Here is a 17,584-nt window from a genome sequence, read left to right as displayed (position 1 = left end):
GGTGGCAGCTGTGGGAGCTGAGCCTTCACTTCTTGCACTTACCATACCCTGGTGTTGCCTGGGAAACCCTGCAATGGAAGGAGGACCTAGGTATCCTGGTCCCAGCTCCGTGCTCACACTATGTCACAAGCCTAGCCCATGGTCCCCACATTGGTACCTCTGTGGATCCATGTGGAATCCTGTTAGGAGGCTGAGGGGCACGGAGAAGGGGCTCAGTTTCCCCACATGGCATTCCCTTTCCTCTTGATTTGGGGAATACCAAAGGCTAGGCACCTCCTGGGCTACTCTAACAGCTGGTGACATAGGGACCCCATGCCTGGGGTGGGGAACAGAAGACACAACAGACTGTGATGAAATATGGACACACGTGCACGCACACACACACACACACACACACCTCAGAAACCCAGATAAACATGTGCGGCACATGCATGGGCCCATGTGTGCATTCACAGCCACACCCACCCTGGACGGACATGTGAGCAGGAGACATCCTTGTAGGGAAAGGAGCATGGTTTTTGAAATAGACAAAAAGTCTATTTCCTTGAAAAGTCTGTCTTCGAAAAGAACTCTAGTTTTTTTTGGCTGTGACCTTGGTGTTTTAGGAACCTTGGCTAAAAGATCGGGGTGGGAGGGTCCTCCATTCTCATTGCCAGGTCCCTAATCTTTCAACAGGAGTGAAGAGAGAGTGTTGGGCTAAACTGAGATGGCCTGCCCTGTGAGCTTAGCCCACTTCTGCTGAGGCCCACCGGAGAGAGGTGGCCTCTTTCTCTCGCGGAGCCGTTTCAAAGCAGCAGGCACGCAAGGCTGCTCGTGACAGCACAGCGTGTGAACGTCACAGACCAGCTCGTGTGTTTGCACCTCCCCTCGTTATGACCTGTACAAACCGTGTCCTCGCCTGATGCATCTCGCGTGTTGTGAGGAGTAAACAGAGTGACCTGTGGCCAGCACTTTGCACGTGGACAGCTTGGAACAAGCCCTTGGGAAGTGCTCACCGTCGCCCGGCCCGTGGCTGCTTGCGCCTGGGACCGTGTTTCCCCCAAGCCTGTTTATCACGGCCATTTGCCTCCAGATGAGGGGGACGTTGCCACATGTTAGCTAGGGCAGTTTACTGTCTAGGCTGTTTTCTAATCTGTAAAATTGGGATAACGATAGCACCTACTTCTCGGAGTTGCTTCAAGGACGGATTGCTTGTATGTAGCATTTTGTTTCCTGCAGATAGTAAGCTGTTGGTAGCCGCTGTTCGTATTGGGCAAATTACGTGTGGCTATAATGCAGTTGCAAGCTTCACATGTATACGTAAAACACGTACCCGGTCAGGATTGCAAACAAGCATATGCAGACACCTCTCCCTCACACTGCCATCCCCCACAGCCAGGAAACCCATATCGGAGGCGGGCCAGAGTCTCTGTGAGACTTGGCTGGGTCCGGGCCCTGGCTCAGATGTCAGGTCCCTGCATTATTGAGCTCAGGAGCCTTTGTCTCCTCCTCATTCCTGGTCCTCCCTTCTCCACGCTCCAGCAGCAGAGGAGAGGAGGGAGGGGACATCTGCCCTGGCTCCCCAACCCCATGGAACAGGCAGCCGCCCCTGGCGGCCAAGGGCTCCCTTGTAGCCAAAAGCAGGCCTTAGCTCTGTACCAGCACCTCTTTAGATGCCCTGCGGGCCTGGGCCCACTCCAGGCTGCGCTGCAGCAGGTGAGGGAGGTGGGGCATTGTCTCCAAAGGGCACGGTGGAGGCCTGATGCCATCTTGTCCCCCCAGGTGCAAGAGAGTCGGGCCTGTCCCTCGGGACTGGAGCTGCCCGCTGTGTTGCTGGAGATGGAGCGGAGCCGGCGGGCCCAGGAACAGGTAGGGGCTGGCCGAGGGGCATGGCAGAGGGCAGTGTGGGCACCCCTTCATGCTCTGGCAATGCGTCTTTTTGTAGCTCCTGTGGGACTTGGAGCTGCTGACTGGGGCGGGGCTGGGCCTCTTCTGGCCCCCCCGGGCCCAGTTCTGCGGTCTGAGGGACCGGGCCCAGTGTGCATGGAGCCAGCGCGGCAAGCCCCGTGGTAGGATGGGTAGGGGCCCCGAGCAGCCGAACAGCTGGGTGAGCAGGGGCATGGCTGAAGGCAAGGGGGTCAGTGTGACATCAGGGTGATTGTGGTGGGGAGGAAGGTGAATGGGGTGTGGGCTTTGGGCACATACGGACCTGGGTTGGGTCTCTGTTTTGACGCTCCCCGTGGACTGTAAGCCTCTGTTTTCTTAGCTGCAAAATGGGGACGATAGTAGATCTTACTCAGAGGGAGCACCAGTGAACTCATCCATGGAAAGGGTTTAGTGGCACCCAGGACCTGTTAACTACATACAGGCTATTATCATGCTGCAATTAACAACTATCTGCGTCAAATCAACTGCATGGTGACATCTAGAAGCTTTTTTTTTTTTAATTTTTTTTAATGTCTATTTATTTTTTTTATTTTTTTTTTTTTTTACAGAATCTTTTTTCTTTTTTTTTTTTAATTTTTTTCAACGTTTTATTTATTTTTGGGACAGAGAGAGACAGAGCATGAACGGGGGAGGGGCAGAGAGAGAGGGAGACACAGAATCGGAAACAGGCTCCAGGCTCCGAGCCATCAGCCCAGAGCCTGACGCGGGGCTCGAACTCACGGACCGTGAGATCGTGACCTGGCTGAAGTCGGACGCTTAACCGACTGCGCCACCCAGGCGCCCCAAATGTCTATTTATTTTTGAGAGAGAGAGAGAGACAGAGTGTGAGTAGGGGAGAGGCAGAGAGAGAGGGAGACACAGATTCTGAAGCAGGCTCCAGGCTCCGAGCTGTCAGCACAGAGCCTGACGCGGGACTTGAACTCACAAACTGTGACATCATGACCTGAGTCGAAGTTGGACACTTAACTGACTGAGCCACCCAGGCACCCCGAGAAGCCTTTAGACACGGCTGCAGCATGGGAGGAACACGAGCCTGGCATGGCTCCTGAGGGCAGAGGCACTGATGCCTAGCCTGGGGTGCACGGACCTTTCCCTTCAGGGCTGGTGGCTGGGCTGACCCATCTAGGAGGGAGGGTGCTATGGTGACTGGGAACTAGGACCGTGCCTCCTAGTCTGATTCCCAGTCACCAGTTGTCCAAGGCACTTTGGGCAAGTTGACGGCCATCTCTGAGAGACAAGGCATCCTCAGCTGTAGCAAGAGGGGGCATTCATGGTGACTGCTAAGGAAGTGTCCAGCTGACATTGTTAGTCATGGCTGCGGTCTCATCTGAAGGCTCGAGTGGGCAGGAGAGCTCCATTTCCTCACAAGGAGGGGAAGAGGACAGGGTCATAATGGGCTTGGATACCAGGAGGAGGGATCATTGGGGACCACCTTAAAGGCTGCCTACCACACTGGGGAATGATGCCCTGCGGACTAGGGCACCCTCCAACTTTCCAGAGTTCCAGGCCATGCCCATTGCCTCAGGCTGGGGACTCCCTGAGCCAGAACCATCAGCTTCCTGAGGGGTGAGTCTTTCTCTTGGGAAATCCTGTTTGTTTCGTGTTGCCACACAAAAGGGCCAAGCACTGGACCCTTTTTCCTGTCTCCTTCCACGGCCCTGCCTAGCATCTCTTTCTTGGGCCCAAGGCTCATCCTGGGGCCCCCACAGCCCCTGGAAAGGGTGACCCCGAGTTCCAGCTGCTGGGATCCAGTGGTGGGTGCAGGGGCTAGGAGAGGCTGCCCTGCACTGGGGTGGCAGACAGGCTTCCTCCCCCTTCCAGAGCCCATGGGCCGTGGGAGGTGTATCTGAAACAGCCTCTGTACTCCCGCAGGGGGCTGGCGGTAGTCCCATCATCAGCCCTGGATCTGGGTGAAGCTGCGAGTCACAGAGACCCAAGGCGGGCAAGCCCTGCTCTGCCTGCAGACTCCACACCTGGTACGCGGACACCTTGGCCGGGCGGCCAGACTAGAGCTGGAGGAGGTGGGAAGTCCTCACCCCAAGTGCCAGGATTCCAGTCCCTTCCTCACTCATTCTTTGTCTCATACTTTATATTGGGTGCCAGGAGCGCCCAGGGACAACAAGCAGGTTTTATTTTATGTCCTAGTTCCACCTGGTTGGTAGCAGCTGTCCCAGGCACAGGGTCCAGGAGGATTCTGAAGCTAAAGTGAGCGGGGGGGGGGGGGGGGTGCAGAGCACGCTGGGAAGGACTGTTCACAGCGGCCTAGGGAGGGGGGAACGGAACAGTAGCTCCTGCCCCTGCGTCCTACCCTCGCATCAGACACCCAGAACATACAGAGCACAAGAGAGACTCGGCCCCATTGCTTGGTCCCTGTCACTGAGGAGATCACAGCCTAGCGAGAGCGTGACAGTAAACAGGCAGTTCGAATTCTATGAGATGGACGCTGTGAACCCTGGGCCTATTCATTTAAATGGAACAGACTCTCCAGTTATTTGTTAAATTAGCCTAGTGTAGCCATAAGCCTTTAATTGTTCCGTCGTGCGCGTGAGAGAAGAGCGAAGTGCCAATGCTTGTTTTTCTGACTGACGGAAAGTTTTACAAATAGAGGGTCTCTTGGGGAAACGGAGATACCAAGGACAACATTATAACCAGAGAAATAAACTATCAAGACAACAAATCAAACTGTGAGGGGACAGGTTCTGGGGGTTATGTTCCCTGTTCATGGCAATGATTTCTACAGGCTTGGGAGCCTGGTCACAGACTCCTCTGCTCAAAAATTCTTCAAAAGACATTTCTTTTCACAGAGAACATGCCCATTTGGTTACTGTTATGCAATGTGGATGTGTGAATATTCATAAAGATGGAATAGACTTGTGAAAGTTCTCCATTTAGGACCTTACGAAATCAAGTTCTTTTAACTACTTTTATGGAGGCAGGATGACTCTCCTTCCTCCACAGCTGCAAGGGAGCAGTGACATTTCATTTCTTTTTTTAGATGTCTTTTGTTAATTATGAAACTTGCAGTTTTTAGGCCAGGCTCCAGCCTAAAATTTCATTTCTTGAGTTTCATTTGATTTCACTGTCAGCAACCAAGAAAGAGCGACAGAGGGTTTTTCTTAATAATAGTCAAATAAGGCGTATACAGTAGGTTTCTTTATGGGCCTACGCGGGCCCACCAGGATGAAGGGGGGTGTTCTTACGAGGGCCTGACAACCTGGCCAACAGACCCTTCCTGCCCCGAAGCATCCTCTGGTGGTTTTGGGGACAGGGGTGTGCAGATTCTTCTAAGGTGTCCTGCCTCAGCTGGGAGGATGAGGAAGATGTGGTCGGCTGCTGGCAGGCAAATCCGACAAGCAGGCACATGACAGGCAACGTGAAGACTAGTGGACCCATGAACTGTCATAGCCTTGGAGTTCAAACATCAGTCCTCAGGGCATCCCCTTCTCTCATGTGCTGGCGACTCCCTAGGCTTCCTGGTTCCAGCTCAGGTGGAATGTCTGTGAGGGGCTGGGGCATGAGCAGAGGGTTCCCGACATTGGTCTTTCTCCCTCAGGCTGCCTACAAGAGCTGAACCCCACCACCAGCTTTGGGGACCCAGGAAGTTCTGAGTTCAAGGTGAAAGAGTCAAAGTGCCCTGGGCAAGGGCCCTCTCGGATTGGGAAGAGCAGGGGTGGGGTCTGCCTGGGAGGAGCCTACTGGGGGGAGGTGGTCCTACCTCCTATAGCCAGGGGGAAGAAGGGACCGCCACTGAAGTACCTTTTACACAACATAAAATAAGTTTAATGAATTCAGGAATCAGGCGAGGACTGTAATGGAAGTGAGGCCCACTAGGACAGCCACTGAGGTCTCCAGGGTCCCTTGGGGGAAGTGGGCCTGGCACGGGGATTCCCTCACAAGCCTGGGCCCAAATGCTCTTGCTTCCCAGAACCTGGCCCAGAGGGCAGAGAGGAGACAAGCAGGACCCACAACCCAGAGGCCCTGTCAACAGCCATCCGTGAATGTAGGCGGTCGAAAGCTCACTCAGGGAGCCCCAAGGCTCTCAGGCCTGCCCTCCCGGGGCCTGCCAGAACTCCAGGTTCCCCTGGAGGGGCTGGGCTGGAGCCTGGGCCGGGAGAGAGCAAAACTTCAGAAACTGCTGAGGATTGAGATTCCTCAGAGGCAGAGAGAGGGGGACCCTCAGGAGCAGAACGAAGAGAGCCCCCAGGGTCAGAGAGGGGAAGCCCCCCAGGGGGAGAGCAAAGAAGTTCCTTTGAGACACAGAGAGAAGACACACCAGGGTCAGAGTGCGGAGGCCACTCAGGCTCTGAGGGAGGAGGTCTCTGAGTATCCCAGGTGTGAGGCTCCCCAGAGTGAGAGGAGAGAGTCTCCTCAAGGTCAGAGAGGAAATAGCCCTAAGTGTCAGAGAACGGAGGTTCTCCAGGAGCCACAAGAGCCAGAAATGAAGACCCTTCAGACTTCCCCAGGCCCTAACTGGGAGGTGGCTGAGGGAGAGGTGCCTACACAACCCCCGGAGGAAGGCGGCTCCCTGGGAATTTCTAGGGATCTCTGTAGGTCCCTGGGAGAACAGATGCCACAGCAAAGGGGTAGGGAGAGCCCTGGCTCCGGGGAAAGGGCCGCCCAGCGGCGAGAGTCAGCACCGGGCGCGGGAGAGCAGAGGGCCGCCGGGGAGCGGGTACGGACTCCCCTTCCACCCCCGAGGCCCCCGACCCGGTCGCTGCTCCCAAGCCCAGGGGCCGAGACGCTAGAGGCCCCAAGCACTGGGAGCTCGGGGCAGCAGGAGCGCCCCGCAGCTCCCCGGGGGCACCCAGGGCTGGTGCCCGACCCGCACGGGCTTCAGGACCGGGAAGAAAGCCCAGGCCCGGCGGAGCAGGTGCCGGGCGCCGGCGGGGAGCCGAGGGGCGACGCGGAGGCCCCCAAGGCCTCGAAGGCCGCGTGGCCCTGGCCCCCGGGCAGGGAGAAGGCGTCGGCGGGCGTGAGCGCGGTGCAGCAGGAGACCGCTCTGCAGCGGCTGCTGGAGCTGCACCGCGCGGCCAGGCGCCGGCGGCGGCAGGATCGCGAGCAGCAGCGGCTCCGGGTGCGTATCCGCACCTGCCTGCCGGCTTGAGGCAGGCGGGGCCCGCCGAGGACCGGCCGGCCGGCCGGCCGCTGACAGCCGTCTCCACGCCCCCTCCCCCCACCCCAGGTCTTGGAATGCCTCCGCATCGCCAGGAACCGCCACTGCCGGGTGCACCCTCTGGGGCCCCCACCCAGCCCAGCTCAGCTCCAGCCACAGGCAAGGCTCCCAGAAGGCGGTGGCGTCGCCACTATCTGGGCCAGGGCGGGGGGGAACGTGGGGATGGGGGAGGGGAGGGCTGGGTCCGAGCTGGGCGCGCCTCCTGCATGCCTTTGAAGTGCACACTTGCACTGACCCCGACAGAGGGCGGGAGGGGGGCGTCAGTCCGGGTGCTGCCCCCTGCTGGCTCCATCACGCCCGCGGGGTCCAAGGCCGGGGCGCTCAGCGCTCTGCACCGCCCCAGGAGGACGCGGCGGGGCAGCGGCGAGCCCTGCGGCAGCAGCTGCAACAAGTGCATCGGGAGAGGACCCGGCGGCTGCGGGCCCTCGGGGCCAGGTGAGGGGGAGGATGGGGAGGCTTATGGGGCGATCTTCCTCGAGAGGAAGAGAGAGGGAGAGCGAGAGGGAGAGCGAGCGAGATGGTTCTCTTTCTCGGACATCTGGAATAACCGGCCACCCTCTTTCAGGAACACCCAGAACTTCCAGCAGTTACTGTGGCCTCACACTGAGGACCCTTTGCCAGGAGAGGAGCCCTCGCCCTTCGCAGCCCCATCTAGTCATTGCTGAATCCTCAAAGGGATGATTAAAGAGATGATGATTAAAGAAAAAGCAAGTGCAGGTTAGAGGGAGTTCCAAGAAAGGCCCCGAACGCTGCCTCGGGGCCTGGGAGGGCCAGAAACACACACAGCAGCTCAGTCCCACTAGAAGGCGTGTTATTTCGTCTTCCCTCCCCTAACTCCACTGCCCGGCCAAGGTCAGAGAGCCAGGTCCCGGGGGTCAAGCAGTGCGAAGGCCCCATTCTTTCGGAAGAATGATTCGATGCGGCACATCTTACAGGAGACCAGTTCTTGCTTCACCGGGGGGCCTGGGAAAAAATGTCAGAGGCCAGGAATGATGGGTCCTGGGAAAGGGAACTTGGCCAGAGCATGGGAGCCCTGCCTTCCTAGCCCTAGGAATCTGCCTGTATTGTATCCACTTTGTATCCTTTGTGAAGGAATAAAAAGTGCTTCTGAGGAATGGGAGCTGTGGGCAAAGGAAGGAGCTGGCTGGGTGCCCAGATCAGCAGTGAGGGCAGAACCAGCCAGTCAGCCATGTGCCATTATTTCCCCCACCTCAGGGTCCTCTGCAGAGTGGGTGGTGGGACACCCAGCACTGCTTATCATAGGGACAGAGCTAAACGTCTCTGGGAGAGACAGGGCTTCCTTCTACCTCCTGTTCCCCTGGGACTTGCTTCCTGCTTTTATTGGAAAACTCTTTCCTCTCCCTTTAGCACCCTGGGGAAAGTGGGGGGAATTTTTTAGGCAAAATGTCAACTGTGTTTATCCCAACCATCTACCTGTGGATGGCATTCAAGCCTGTGGAGAAAAACCCATGACTTTGTAGTCTCACTTGAAATTCATGACCACAAATAGCAAAGGGACGGACGCGGCGTCACCCAGCAATCCCGCAACACTCCCCGGTGTAGTCCCTTTCCCATGCCATAACTTCATCTCCCACTACACCGCTGTCTCCCCACTCTCTTCCCTGATGAGAAAAAGCCTCCCAGAAAAAGCAGACTCAGTCCAGATGGATAGCCTTCCCACCAAAACCGTCTCCCCTACCCTTCTCTGTGCCCCTGGCCTCTCCTGTCAGATTCCAGCATCTGGAGATCCCTGGATGAGCTTGTCCCACCTCAGGCTTTAAATAGCACCTATATTCTGCTGCCCCCCAATGTGCACTTCAGCTCCGACCGCACTCCGGAGGGGGGACTTCCGTACACAGCCACTGCATTGGCACCTCCAGCATGGCCGGGGCTGATCTGTCTTCACACCCCCTCCAGCCCTGCTCTTCTGTCTTCCCTGTCCAGCTGCTTGAGCCAAACACCTGCGCTTCGCCATGGCTTTCTTTCTCCTTCTGTCATTCAATCCATCAGTAGGCTTCAGGGATTCTTCCTCCAAAACATAGCCTGAATCTACCTCAGCTCTACTGCTAATCACCCTAGCCCAAGCCATTATCCTCCCTGCCAGGATAACTCAAAATAGATGCAGACCTCATCTGCCAGAGCGGATTCTTTCTCTGAAAAAGCCATTACTTACAGAACAGTTAGTATCCTATCAGTACCATTCACCTGCTTAAAGCTCTCCACGGCTTCCTCTCCCACTTGGGTTCCTCCATTGTGTCACTTAGCTTCCAGCCCTTAGGTCGGTCCTCCGAGACCCATCTAAAACGTCTCATGCCCCCTGCCCCTCTCTCCCATCACTCCCTAGTCTCGTCATGGAACCTGTCCTTCTCAGATGTTTCCTTTGTCTTATGTTTACGGCCTGGACCCCCCGCGAGAATGGACACCCCCATCCGTGTGTCTTGTGTGCCTAGGGCCGACAGCATGGCCTGGCTCATGGCAGGAGCTCTGTGTTTGTGAAGTGAATAATCTCTGGGAGGTTGGGGCTCACCCAGCTGCCAGCCGTATATGAAGTTGGTGGTGATGGGGAAGAGGTAGCGCATCTCTGGCACGTCCAGTTTTCGGGTGTTGAGGTAGCGGTAGCGCCCCTGGAAGTCGTGGGAGATGCCTTCGTACAGCAGGGCCCGTGTGGCAGGCAGCACCGGATACATTTCGGACTGAATGGGCGTCTCCAGGGGAGGGCCGGGGGTCTTGGAAGGCACTGCTTTGGGGGCAGGTGGGGGCGAGAGTGGGGCTTTGGGGTGCAGGGTGGGCAGCGCGAGGGGTAGGCGGGCTGCAGCCTTAGCCTTCTGCTTGGCCTTCACCGTCGACCCGTACTTGCGGTGCCATTCACAGCGAAACATCTTCTCCCTCAGATATTCCTCCTTCCAGAAGTTCTGCCGCAGCGTATCCATGTTGAGTTGCCGCGACATGATAGCAAGGGCAGGAGAGGTAGCAGGGTGGCTGCAGCTGAGGGGTGAACACAGGAGGCAGAGTCCTTCGGACAGCAGGTGGCTGCCACGGACAGTCACCCGGCAACCAGGCCTCACCTCACATAGGGCCAGGGTTCTATTTGCCATGCCCTTAGCAGACCACAAGCAGACCCTGATCCACAGGCAGCCTCAGGCCAGGGCCCGCCGGAGAAAGGCCTCGATCTCCAAACCTCTTGCGGGATCCGGGCTCAGTCTCGTATCACAGGCCTTTAGGTTTCCTGTGTTTCTGCTTCCAGCCCCTTGGGGTCAGGTTCCCTCCCAGCCCAATAGAGACTGAAGTGGGGGAGCCAGAGGCCTGGACACAAGCCTCCTCCCGCTCCTCCCCACCAGAGCTGGTCACTTGATTCAGAGGACCCATCCCTGAGTTATGACCTCCTGGGACAATCTTCCTGGTGCAACTCTTCTATGCCTATATCTTTGGCAGAAGCTTTTCCAGCCCTGCCAGTCGAATCTCCCCAACAGCCTCATCCCACGCGTGTCCTTTCTAGCACCCAGCCTCAGTTTGGAGAGAAACAATAACGTTACTTTAATTTAACATCAACAATGACACCGTGTAACAGCACAGGGAAGAGGTGGTGGAGAGAAGACACTCAGGCTTCCTGTTCCCTAACCAGCCTTGGCTTTAATGGCAGAGCCCCAGCAACCTGGAAGCACCTCACCTAGCCTCTTAATGGAGTGGGCAGGGGCACGGGAATTGGAAATCAGAGGCTCAAAACTCACAGAAGGACTGAGGGCAAGCCTGGGGAGGAGCTGCCTGGCTGTAGGGAGGGCCCTAGCGCAGGTCTTCGGCTGTGAACATGCCCCGGGCCCGGCGCAGGATGGAGTCCTTGGCGGCATCATAGGGGTGCTCCTTGGACGGGATCTCCAGGACGGCTGGGATGGAGCGCTGGTGGGCGTCGAGCGCGTGCCGCACCATCTCTGCGATGTACTGGTTGATGAGGATAATGCCGATGTCATCCCGGTTTAGAAACTGCCTGTTGGGAGAAATGAGAAGGGAGCCCACTCCGAGGTGGTGAGGCCGGGCGGCGGAGGCAAATGTGCTTGACCCAGCGAGTGCAGAAGCCAAGGGCAAAGGTTGCTAGACCGAACTCTCTCCATTCTAACCAGAACCAACTTCACTCAAAATCTAGGGGCCCTGGCTGTCAGGGGTAACTTCCACCTCCCCTGCTTGGAAGGCTCCCAAGTGAGCTGGTGCTGAAGATTAGGGCACCGGCTGATGTGACCTGTACGCTGCGTTTGTGGGAAAAAGAGAGAGGATAAGAATATATATGTCTGTCCCCAGTATGTACATTTAAAAAAGCAGGAAGATAAGGAATTAAGCACTTCCAGGGGCGGAGAAGGGAGGTAAGGAAGTGGAAATAGATGGGGGTAGGAGTGATACTTCTCAATATGTATACCTTTGAAATATTAATTTGCAAACCACACGAATACCTTAACTTTTCAAAGGAAAACAATTTCTTTAAAGGGGCTGATGAGACCACTAAAGGCCTTAAGGTCTATGCTGAAGTTTGGCATGAGCTAAGAATACAACATAGGAAGAGGAAAATCATCCTTTCCCCACAGAGAGGACCTAGCACTGGGATCTTCCTTTCTTGTAATCACCCAGGCATTAATATATTAAAAACGACTGGAGCGCCTGGATAGCTTAGTCAGTTAAGCAACCGATTGTTGGTTTCAGTTCAGGTCATGATCTCACAGTTTGTGGGATGGAGCCCTGTGTTGTGCTCTGTGCTGACACTGCAGGGCCTGCTTGGGATCCTCTCTCTCTCTCTCTCTCTCTCTCTCTCTCTCTCTCTGTCTCCCTCCCTCCCTCCCCTGCTCACACACTGGCATGAGCTCCCTCTCTCTCAAAATAAATAAACATTAAAAAAATATATATCTATATATAAAACTATTTTTGCTGAGCACTTGCTCTGTGCCAGGCACGAGGGCCAGTTAGACTTGATGACTGATCTCTGGGTCCCTTTGGATGGAAACATGGAATGGTCTTGGAGCAAAATCTGTCCTTCTCCTATGACAACTTGGGTCACTTTACCAGAATGCTTAGAGATCAGGCCAGTTCAGGGCCTATCATCCCCAGGCAGCAGGATCCAGTCTCAGCCAGCAGCTCAAGGCTGGACTGTTTAGGGGAAAACAGGGGAGAGTGGTTTGTTCCTAAGACTTGGCAACAGGGACCTTAGAGAAGGGGTGAGAAAGCACAGGGGGCTGGCATCCTGGTTTCAAGTCACCAGGACACCTCCTGAGTTAAGGGACATGCCCACATCCACACTATGAAGCTATCACTCTTGACCCAGAGCGGGAAATGAGGACTTCAAATGCAAGGTCTTTTTGCTAAATTCACTTATTCTGGTGGCTTTTTAAAAAGATTCTTTAAAAAAAGTTTTTTTTTATTTTATTTATTTTTGGGAGGGAGGGAGGGAGAGAGAGAGAGAGAGAGAGAGAGAGAACAAACAAGTTGGGGAAGGGCAGAGAGCGAGGGAAACACAAAATCTGAAGCAGGCTCCAGACTCTGAACTGTCAGCACAGAATTCCACGTGGGGCTCGAACACACGAACCGGGAGATCATGACCTGAGCCGAAGTCGGGCGCTCAATTGACTAAGCCACCCAGGCACAAACCCCCCCTTTTTAAAAAAATTTCATTTATTTTTGAGAGAGAGAGAGAGAGAGAGAGAGACAGAGTGCAAGTCGGGGAGGGGAAAAGATTCTTACATTCTCTGTACTGATCATGCCATACACACATGAAGTTTTTCTTCTTTTGATTAAAAAAAAAAAAAAGGCAAGGTCTTAGCACAAAGTAGGATACAGTCCTAATATTCTGCAGGCTATGCTCAGGACAATGGGAAATTCCAAGACTGAAGAGTGTGGACCTGGCTTAGGAGAGTTGGGCCTAGGGTTCAAATCTCCACTCCCTCTCTTCCAAATGGCGTGACTTTGGAATGTGCCTTAACCTCTCTGAGCTTTAGTTTTCCCACTTGTACGTGGGAATAATAACCCCTACCTTACAGGATGATTGTGAGCCTCTGAAGGGCATGAAAATACAAGACAGCCCGACCCCACTGCCTAGGTGTTCGCTCAGTGTGTGGTTCCTTTAGAGGTCAACTCCCAAAAGAGCTGAGGCAGGTCCCAGGGGCCGGTTGGGCCGTGGGGCGGCGCCTGTCACGAGCTCTGTTCCCCTTCTTTCCTGACACACAGTCATATGAGGGATGAGCTCGTGGACCTGACATAACCCGGGTCTCCCAGAGTGCAGAAAGAGAACTTGGGGCACAGAGGCCTCCCCGGAAGGGCGGCCGGACCGACTTCCTTGACCCTCGAGGGCAGGGTCTGGAAGCCCCTCTCAGGCCCCGACTGCCGGGTCTCCGAGCTGCCCCCACCTATTCCCCTCGCTCCGACCCGAAGCAGAGGGACCCATTCAGGCCTCACGGGCTACCGTACCGGAAAGTGTCTTCGATCTCATTGATGGTTGTATCCTTCTCCACCACCAGGAAATTAGGGTGGCGGTTCTTGTTAAGCTCCCCTATGCCGCCCAGGAGGAAGCCAGTAACTGTGTCCTCGTCTCCGATCACCGCAATTAGCTTCCCCCTACCCGCCATTCTCGCAGACAGGTAGAGCTCAGTAGAGACCGCCTGAAGTCCCCGAAGCCCCACCCCCGCAGTGCGCCGCCTTTTCAATCGCACCTCCACCCTTTAGACATGCGCAGTTCAACACTCCGCCTCCGGGACATGCGTATTAATAGAAACACGGCCTCAATCTGAATACGCCTGCGCCGTAAAGAGAGGCCCGAACCTGGGGACTACGAGTCCCAGAAGGACGTGCGGCACCACGGACTCACGCAGGCGCGTTCCATCGCTCGTTCAGTAAACCTGTTGAACCTAGCGCTGTTAGACCCTGAGACCTCAGAAGAAAAGACGTAGTTTCTGTTCTCGAGGGTGAGGTCCGAGCCTGAACCGTGTACGTTAAGTCTTTAACTATGGCACACAGTTAACGACCAGTACATATTTGTTTAGTAGATAAAAGATTGAACAAGTTAATGGTGACACTGACTAGGGAGGTAGGGCTTCAAGTGAACAGGCAGTTACAAAGCGGTTGGTTAATGCTAAAATATGAGAAGTACATGGAAGCATCCACTGAAGGCGTAACTAACCCACAGAGGGGTGGGGGAAGGGTGCTCAAAGAAGGTCGTCAGAAGGATGCAGGGGATAGAAATAAGGACAAGAGAGTGTTCTAGGTAAGAGGAACAGCATATGCAAAGGCTTAGCGACTAGAGAGCACGAGTGCCCTCAAGAAGAGTTAAAGAATCTGGAAGTTATCCTGAGGACAAATTATCCTGAAGCCACTGGAAGATGGTGTCCTGAGGCAGGTGTTCTAGAGCTAGTGCTGTTCCGGTGCTGTGTGCAGAGGCAAGACTGCAGGAGGATACCACTGTGGTAAGAGATAATGGTGGCCAGAACTCAGGCTGTGATAATGGGAATGTGGAGATGGAGTCAAGAGATATTTATTTAGAGACAGAATGAGCAAAACTGGTTTTCAGGTTGGATGTGTTTGGGGAGTGAGAGACCCAGGTGACCCCTGGCTTTCTGGCCATTGCAACTGGGTGGATGGCAGTAACATTCCTGAGAGAGTAAGCTCTGTGAAATACAGACTGAAAGAGAAAGGTCCAGCTTTCCTCCTCCATTTTAACAAACAGGCATCCTGGTGTTCAGCATGTGGTTTGTGAGTTTAGAGTGCTTGAAACCTCCAGATGGTCTCATCTAGTGGTTATTTGTATGATTGGCTTGGGATATGGGCACACCTGGTTTGAATCTTGGCCCCACTATGTAGAGGCATGATTTTTGGGTTTATCAGCAAAATTTTCAAGGCCTTGAGTTCTTCAGATAATAGTATGCCCACCTGATAGGGCTTTTGGGATTAAGTGAGGTAGAGCCCTTAAATGTTCAGCACCCAGGGCCATACTGTGCTTGGGGAAGAGCAGCTGGCTGTCTGTAGACACACAGGTGGAAGGCAGCTGATGCTGAGGAGGCCAGCAGGCCATCTGGGAAAGTGCTCACATCTGGAGTTAGTGGGGAGGGAGGGCAGAGAATGAGGAAGGGTGGGTGTAGAACCACCCGATTTAGTGCCTGGCACAGAACTGGCCCACAATGGTCACAGATGGCAGGGTACTTAAGAGAATGCATCCTGCCTTTAGTGGTTATAACAGGTGAAGTGAGGAGCTGGGTACATTTATCATTCAACCAGCGTTTATCACATGTGGCCCTGAAGAGGCTGAGGACGCGAGATAAAGTATGATTTCTGTTCTCAAGGAGCTCCCTGCAGGATGGAGGGGAGGGTGAAAAAAATATCACGAGGAGGAGGTCAGACATACAATAAAGAGAGGCCCTGGTGGGGCACCTGGGTGGCTCAGCCAGTTAAGTGTCTCACTCAAGTCATGGTCTAGCGGTTCGTGGGTTAGAGCCCCATGTCAGGCTCTGCACTGGTGGTGCGGAGCCTGCTTAGGATTCTCTCTCTCTCTCCCCCTTTCTCTCTGCCCCTCCTGCCTGCTCGTTCACTTGCTCTCTCGAAAGAAAGAAATTTTAAAAAAATAAAGAGGCCCTGGAGGGGCCTTAAGGGGGCAGGATTCAGAGCAAGGAGGAGGAAAGGAAAGAAGAAACTTGAAAAGGAGCAAGGAGGCACATAGGCTACCGAGTAGAGAGGCGAGGAGGGTAGTTCAGAGCTGGGCCACCACTGTGTGCTGAAATGTCCAGGACAGGTCTAGAGGTGAGGGATCAATTGAGTGAAATGCTTCTCTGCCCTGCTCTAGCTACTGAGTTACTCATTTGTCACACCTGTCAGTATTAGACCTTCCAGGGTCAGGGAGCCCAGGCTCGTGGGGAGGAGGGTCTGTAGACACAAGGTCACAGATCAGTGTGATAACACAGGCATAGATGTCCCCCTGAGATGGTTTGGGAGCTGGGGGGCAGATCCAGGAGGGGCAGAGAGGGGGCCAGGAAGATGAGGAGAATGGAGAGGCAAGGGTGTTGCCAGGCACTGTCCCAGACTGCCTCATGGGTGCCCAGGAAGCTAGAAGCTGTGAGAGTTTGAAGCGGAGGGTGTGGTGGAGAGAGGGCACACTGACTCAGGACTTCTTGCATGAACAGGTTGGGGAAGCTGGTGTGTGAATCTGGAGGCCTTAAAGGCCTTGGTAGAAGGGTAGATGTTAGCCCGGAACAGGAGGGAGCTGTGGACTGGCCTCAAGCCAGAGAGGGGCAGATTCCTATAATGTGAGCCTCTCAGGCTGCAGTGTGCAGGGTGGGCCGGGATGGCTAAGGGGAGGGGCTGGCAGGCCAGTGAGACTAGTTAAGAGGCTAGTGGTCCAGGGAGATTAGTGGGCCAGGAAGGCTAAGTGACAAGGCTGTAGGGCCAGGAAGACTAGTTCAGAGGTTGGTGACCAGAGAGACCAAGTGAAGTGACTTTCAGGCCAGGGAAGCTAGTAAAAGGCTGATGGGCCAGGGAAACTAGTTAAGCACTGGTGGAACAGGGAGACTAGTTAAGGGGCTGGTGGGCCAGGGAGGGTAAATGAACAGATTGCTTGGCCATGGAGACAAGTGAAGAATCTGGTGGACCTGGGGGGCCAGTTAAGAGGCCAGTGAATCAGGGAAGTTAAGTTTAGAGGCTGGCGGAGCAGAGAGTCTAAGGGGAGAGGCTGTCGAGCCCAGAAGGCTAGTTCAGAGGTGGTAGCCAGGGAGGCCAAGAGAAGAGCCTGGTGGGTAAGTGAAGAGGCTGGTGGGATAGAGAGACTAGTTTAGATGCTGATGGGCCAAAAAGTCTAGTCTAAGAGCTGGTAGGACAGATACTAGTGAAAAGGCCAGTGGGCCATGGAGACTGGTTAAGAGGCTGATGGGTCAGGGAGACTAGTTCAGAGGTTTGCAGGCCAGGGAGGCTAGTGAAGATGCTGGTAGGCCAGGGAGAATAGTGACTATGCTGATGGGCCAAGAAGGCTAGTTACAAATAAGGTACTTGTGAGGGGGCTGGCAGTTAGGGAGACTAAGAGGCTGGTGGGCCAGGGAGGCTAAGGGAGGAGGCTGTGGGCCTGGGAGACCAGGTGAGAAGCTGGTGGCCGGGGAGGCTATGAGAAGAGGCTGGTGGGTCAGAGAGGAGGCTAAGGGAAGAGGCAGGGGCCCTCAAGACTTGTCAGCGGCCCGAGGGCCAGGGAGACTAGTTCAGAGGTTTGCAGGTGGGGGAGAACAGATAAGCTGGTGGACCAGGGAGACTAGTTAAGAGGCCAGGGGAGCTAACTGAAGAGGTGGTGGGCCTAGGAGATGAGTTCAGAGGTTTGTGGGCCAGGAAGGTAAGGAAAGAGATCAGGCTAGGGTGACTAGTTAGGGGCTGGTTTAGGTTGGGGTCCTGAGCAAGGTCCGAACTGCTGGTGGGGCCAGAGCAGGTCCAGATCTGACCCTGGACTTAGCTGGATTAAACGTTCCAGGGTTTGCGTGGGATTCTGCC

The 17,584-nt window shown here is 55.0% G+C and overlaps 3 protein-coding genes across 3 annotated transcripts; 1 reads left to right on the top strand and 2 right to left on the bottom strand.

Annotated features, from left to right (window-relative positions):
* Positions 1 to 685: 685 nt before the first annotated feature.
* LOC124523471 (protein phosphatase 1 regulatory subunit 37-like) lies at positions 686 to 7,315 on the top strand. The gene is made up of 8 exons (XM_047095247.1): positions 686 to 1,193; positions 1,762 to 1,848; positions 1,925 to 2,086; positions 3,425 to 3,492; positions 3,799 to 3,902; positions 5,480 to 5,541; positions 5,852 to 7,000; positions 7,109 to 7,315. Exons 1-8 carry the CDS (start codon positions 1,092 to 1,094, stop codon positions 7,313 to 7,315), a joined length of 1,941 nt encoding a protein of 646 aa, XP_046951203.1. The 5' UTR covers positions 686 to 1,091.
* Positions 7,316 to 7,952: 637 nt separating this feature from the next.
* Positions 7,953 to 10,507, bottom strand: ATP6V1FNB (ATP6V1F neighbor). Its single transcript, XM_047095982.1, has 2 exons — positions 9,627 to 10,507; positions 7,953 to 8,062 (listed from the first exon to the last, which is right to left on the bottom strand). Exons 1-2 carry the CDS (start codon positions 10,192 to 10,194, stop codon positions 7,953 to 7,955), a joined length of 678 nt encoding a protein of 225 aa, XP_046951938.1. The 5' UTR covers positions 10,195 to 10,507.
* A 101-nt stretch (positions 10,508 to 10,608) lies between these two features.
* ATP6V1F (ATPase H+ transporting V1 subunit F) lies at positions 10,609 to 13,756 on the bottom strand. Its single transcript, XM_047095983.1, has 2 exons — positions 13,541 to 13,756; positions 10,609 to 11,081 (listed from the first exon to the last, which is right to left on the bottom strand). Exons 1-2 carry the CDS (start codon positions 13,696 to 13,698, stop codon positions 10,880 to 10,882), a joined length of 360 nt encoding a protein of 119 aa, XP_046951939.1. The 5' UTR covers positions 13,699 to 13,756; the 3' UTR covers positions 10,609 to 10,879.
* Positions 13,757 to 17,584: the final 3,828 nt, after the last annotated feature.

The sequence above is a fragment of the Lynx rufus genome, unplaced genomic scaffold (genome assembly GCF_022079265.1).
Source record: "Lynx rufus isolate CCGP_SWC_20201006 ecotype Redwood Valley unplaced genomic scaffold, mLynRuf1.p SCAF_4, whole genome shotgun sequence".
NCBI classification, from domain to species: domain Eukaryota; kingdom Metazoa; phylum Chordata; class Mammalia; order Carnivora; family Felidae; genus Lynx; species Lynx rufus.
The sequence above is the reverse complement of the archived record's forward strand: the minus strand, read 5'-3'. Positions and strand labels throughout refer to the sequence as shown.

What these genes read in the sequence shown, in the direction of transcription:
- LOC124523471 (XM_047095247.1), top strand. Translation starts at nt 1,092, where the DNA reads ATGTTAGCTAGGGCAGTTTACTGTCTAGGCTGTTTTCTAATCTGTAAA. An exon ending in GCTTCAAGGACGGATTGCTT is followed by an intron (nt 1,194 to 1,761) that starts GTATGTAGCATT and finishes TTGTCCCCCCAG; the next exon opens with GTGCAAGAGAGTCGGGCCTG. An exon ending in GCCTGCAGACTCCACACCTG is followed by an intron (nt 3,903 to 5,479) that starts GTACGCGGACAC and finishes TTTCTCCCTCAG; the next exon opens with GCTGCCTACAAGAGCTGAAC.
- ATP6V1F (XM_047095983.1), bottom strand. Translation starts at nt 13,698, where the DNA reads ATGGCGGGTAGGGGGAAGCTAATTGCGGTGATCGGAGACGAGGACACA. An exon ending in GAGATCGAAGACACTTTCCG is followed by an intron (nt 11,082 to 13,540) that starts GTACGGTAGCCC and finishes TTCTCCCAACAG; the next exon opens with GCAGTTTCTAAACCGGGATG.
- ATP6V1FNB (XM_047095982.1), bottom strand. Translation starts at nt 10,194, where the DNA reads ATGGCAAATAGAACCCTGGCCCTATGTGAGGTGAGGCCTGGTTGCCGG. An exon ending in CATATACGGCTGGCAGCTGG is followed by an intron (nt 8,063 to 9,626) that starts GTGAGCCCCAAC and finishes ATTTTTTCCCAG; the next exon opens with GCCCCCCGGTGAAGCAAGAA.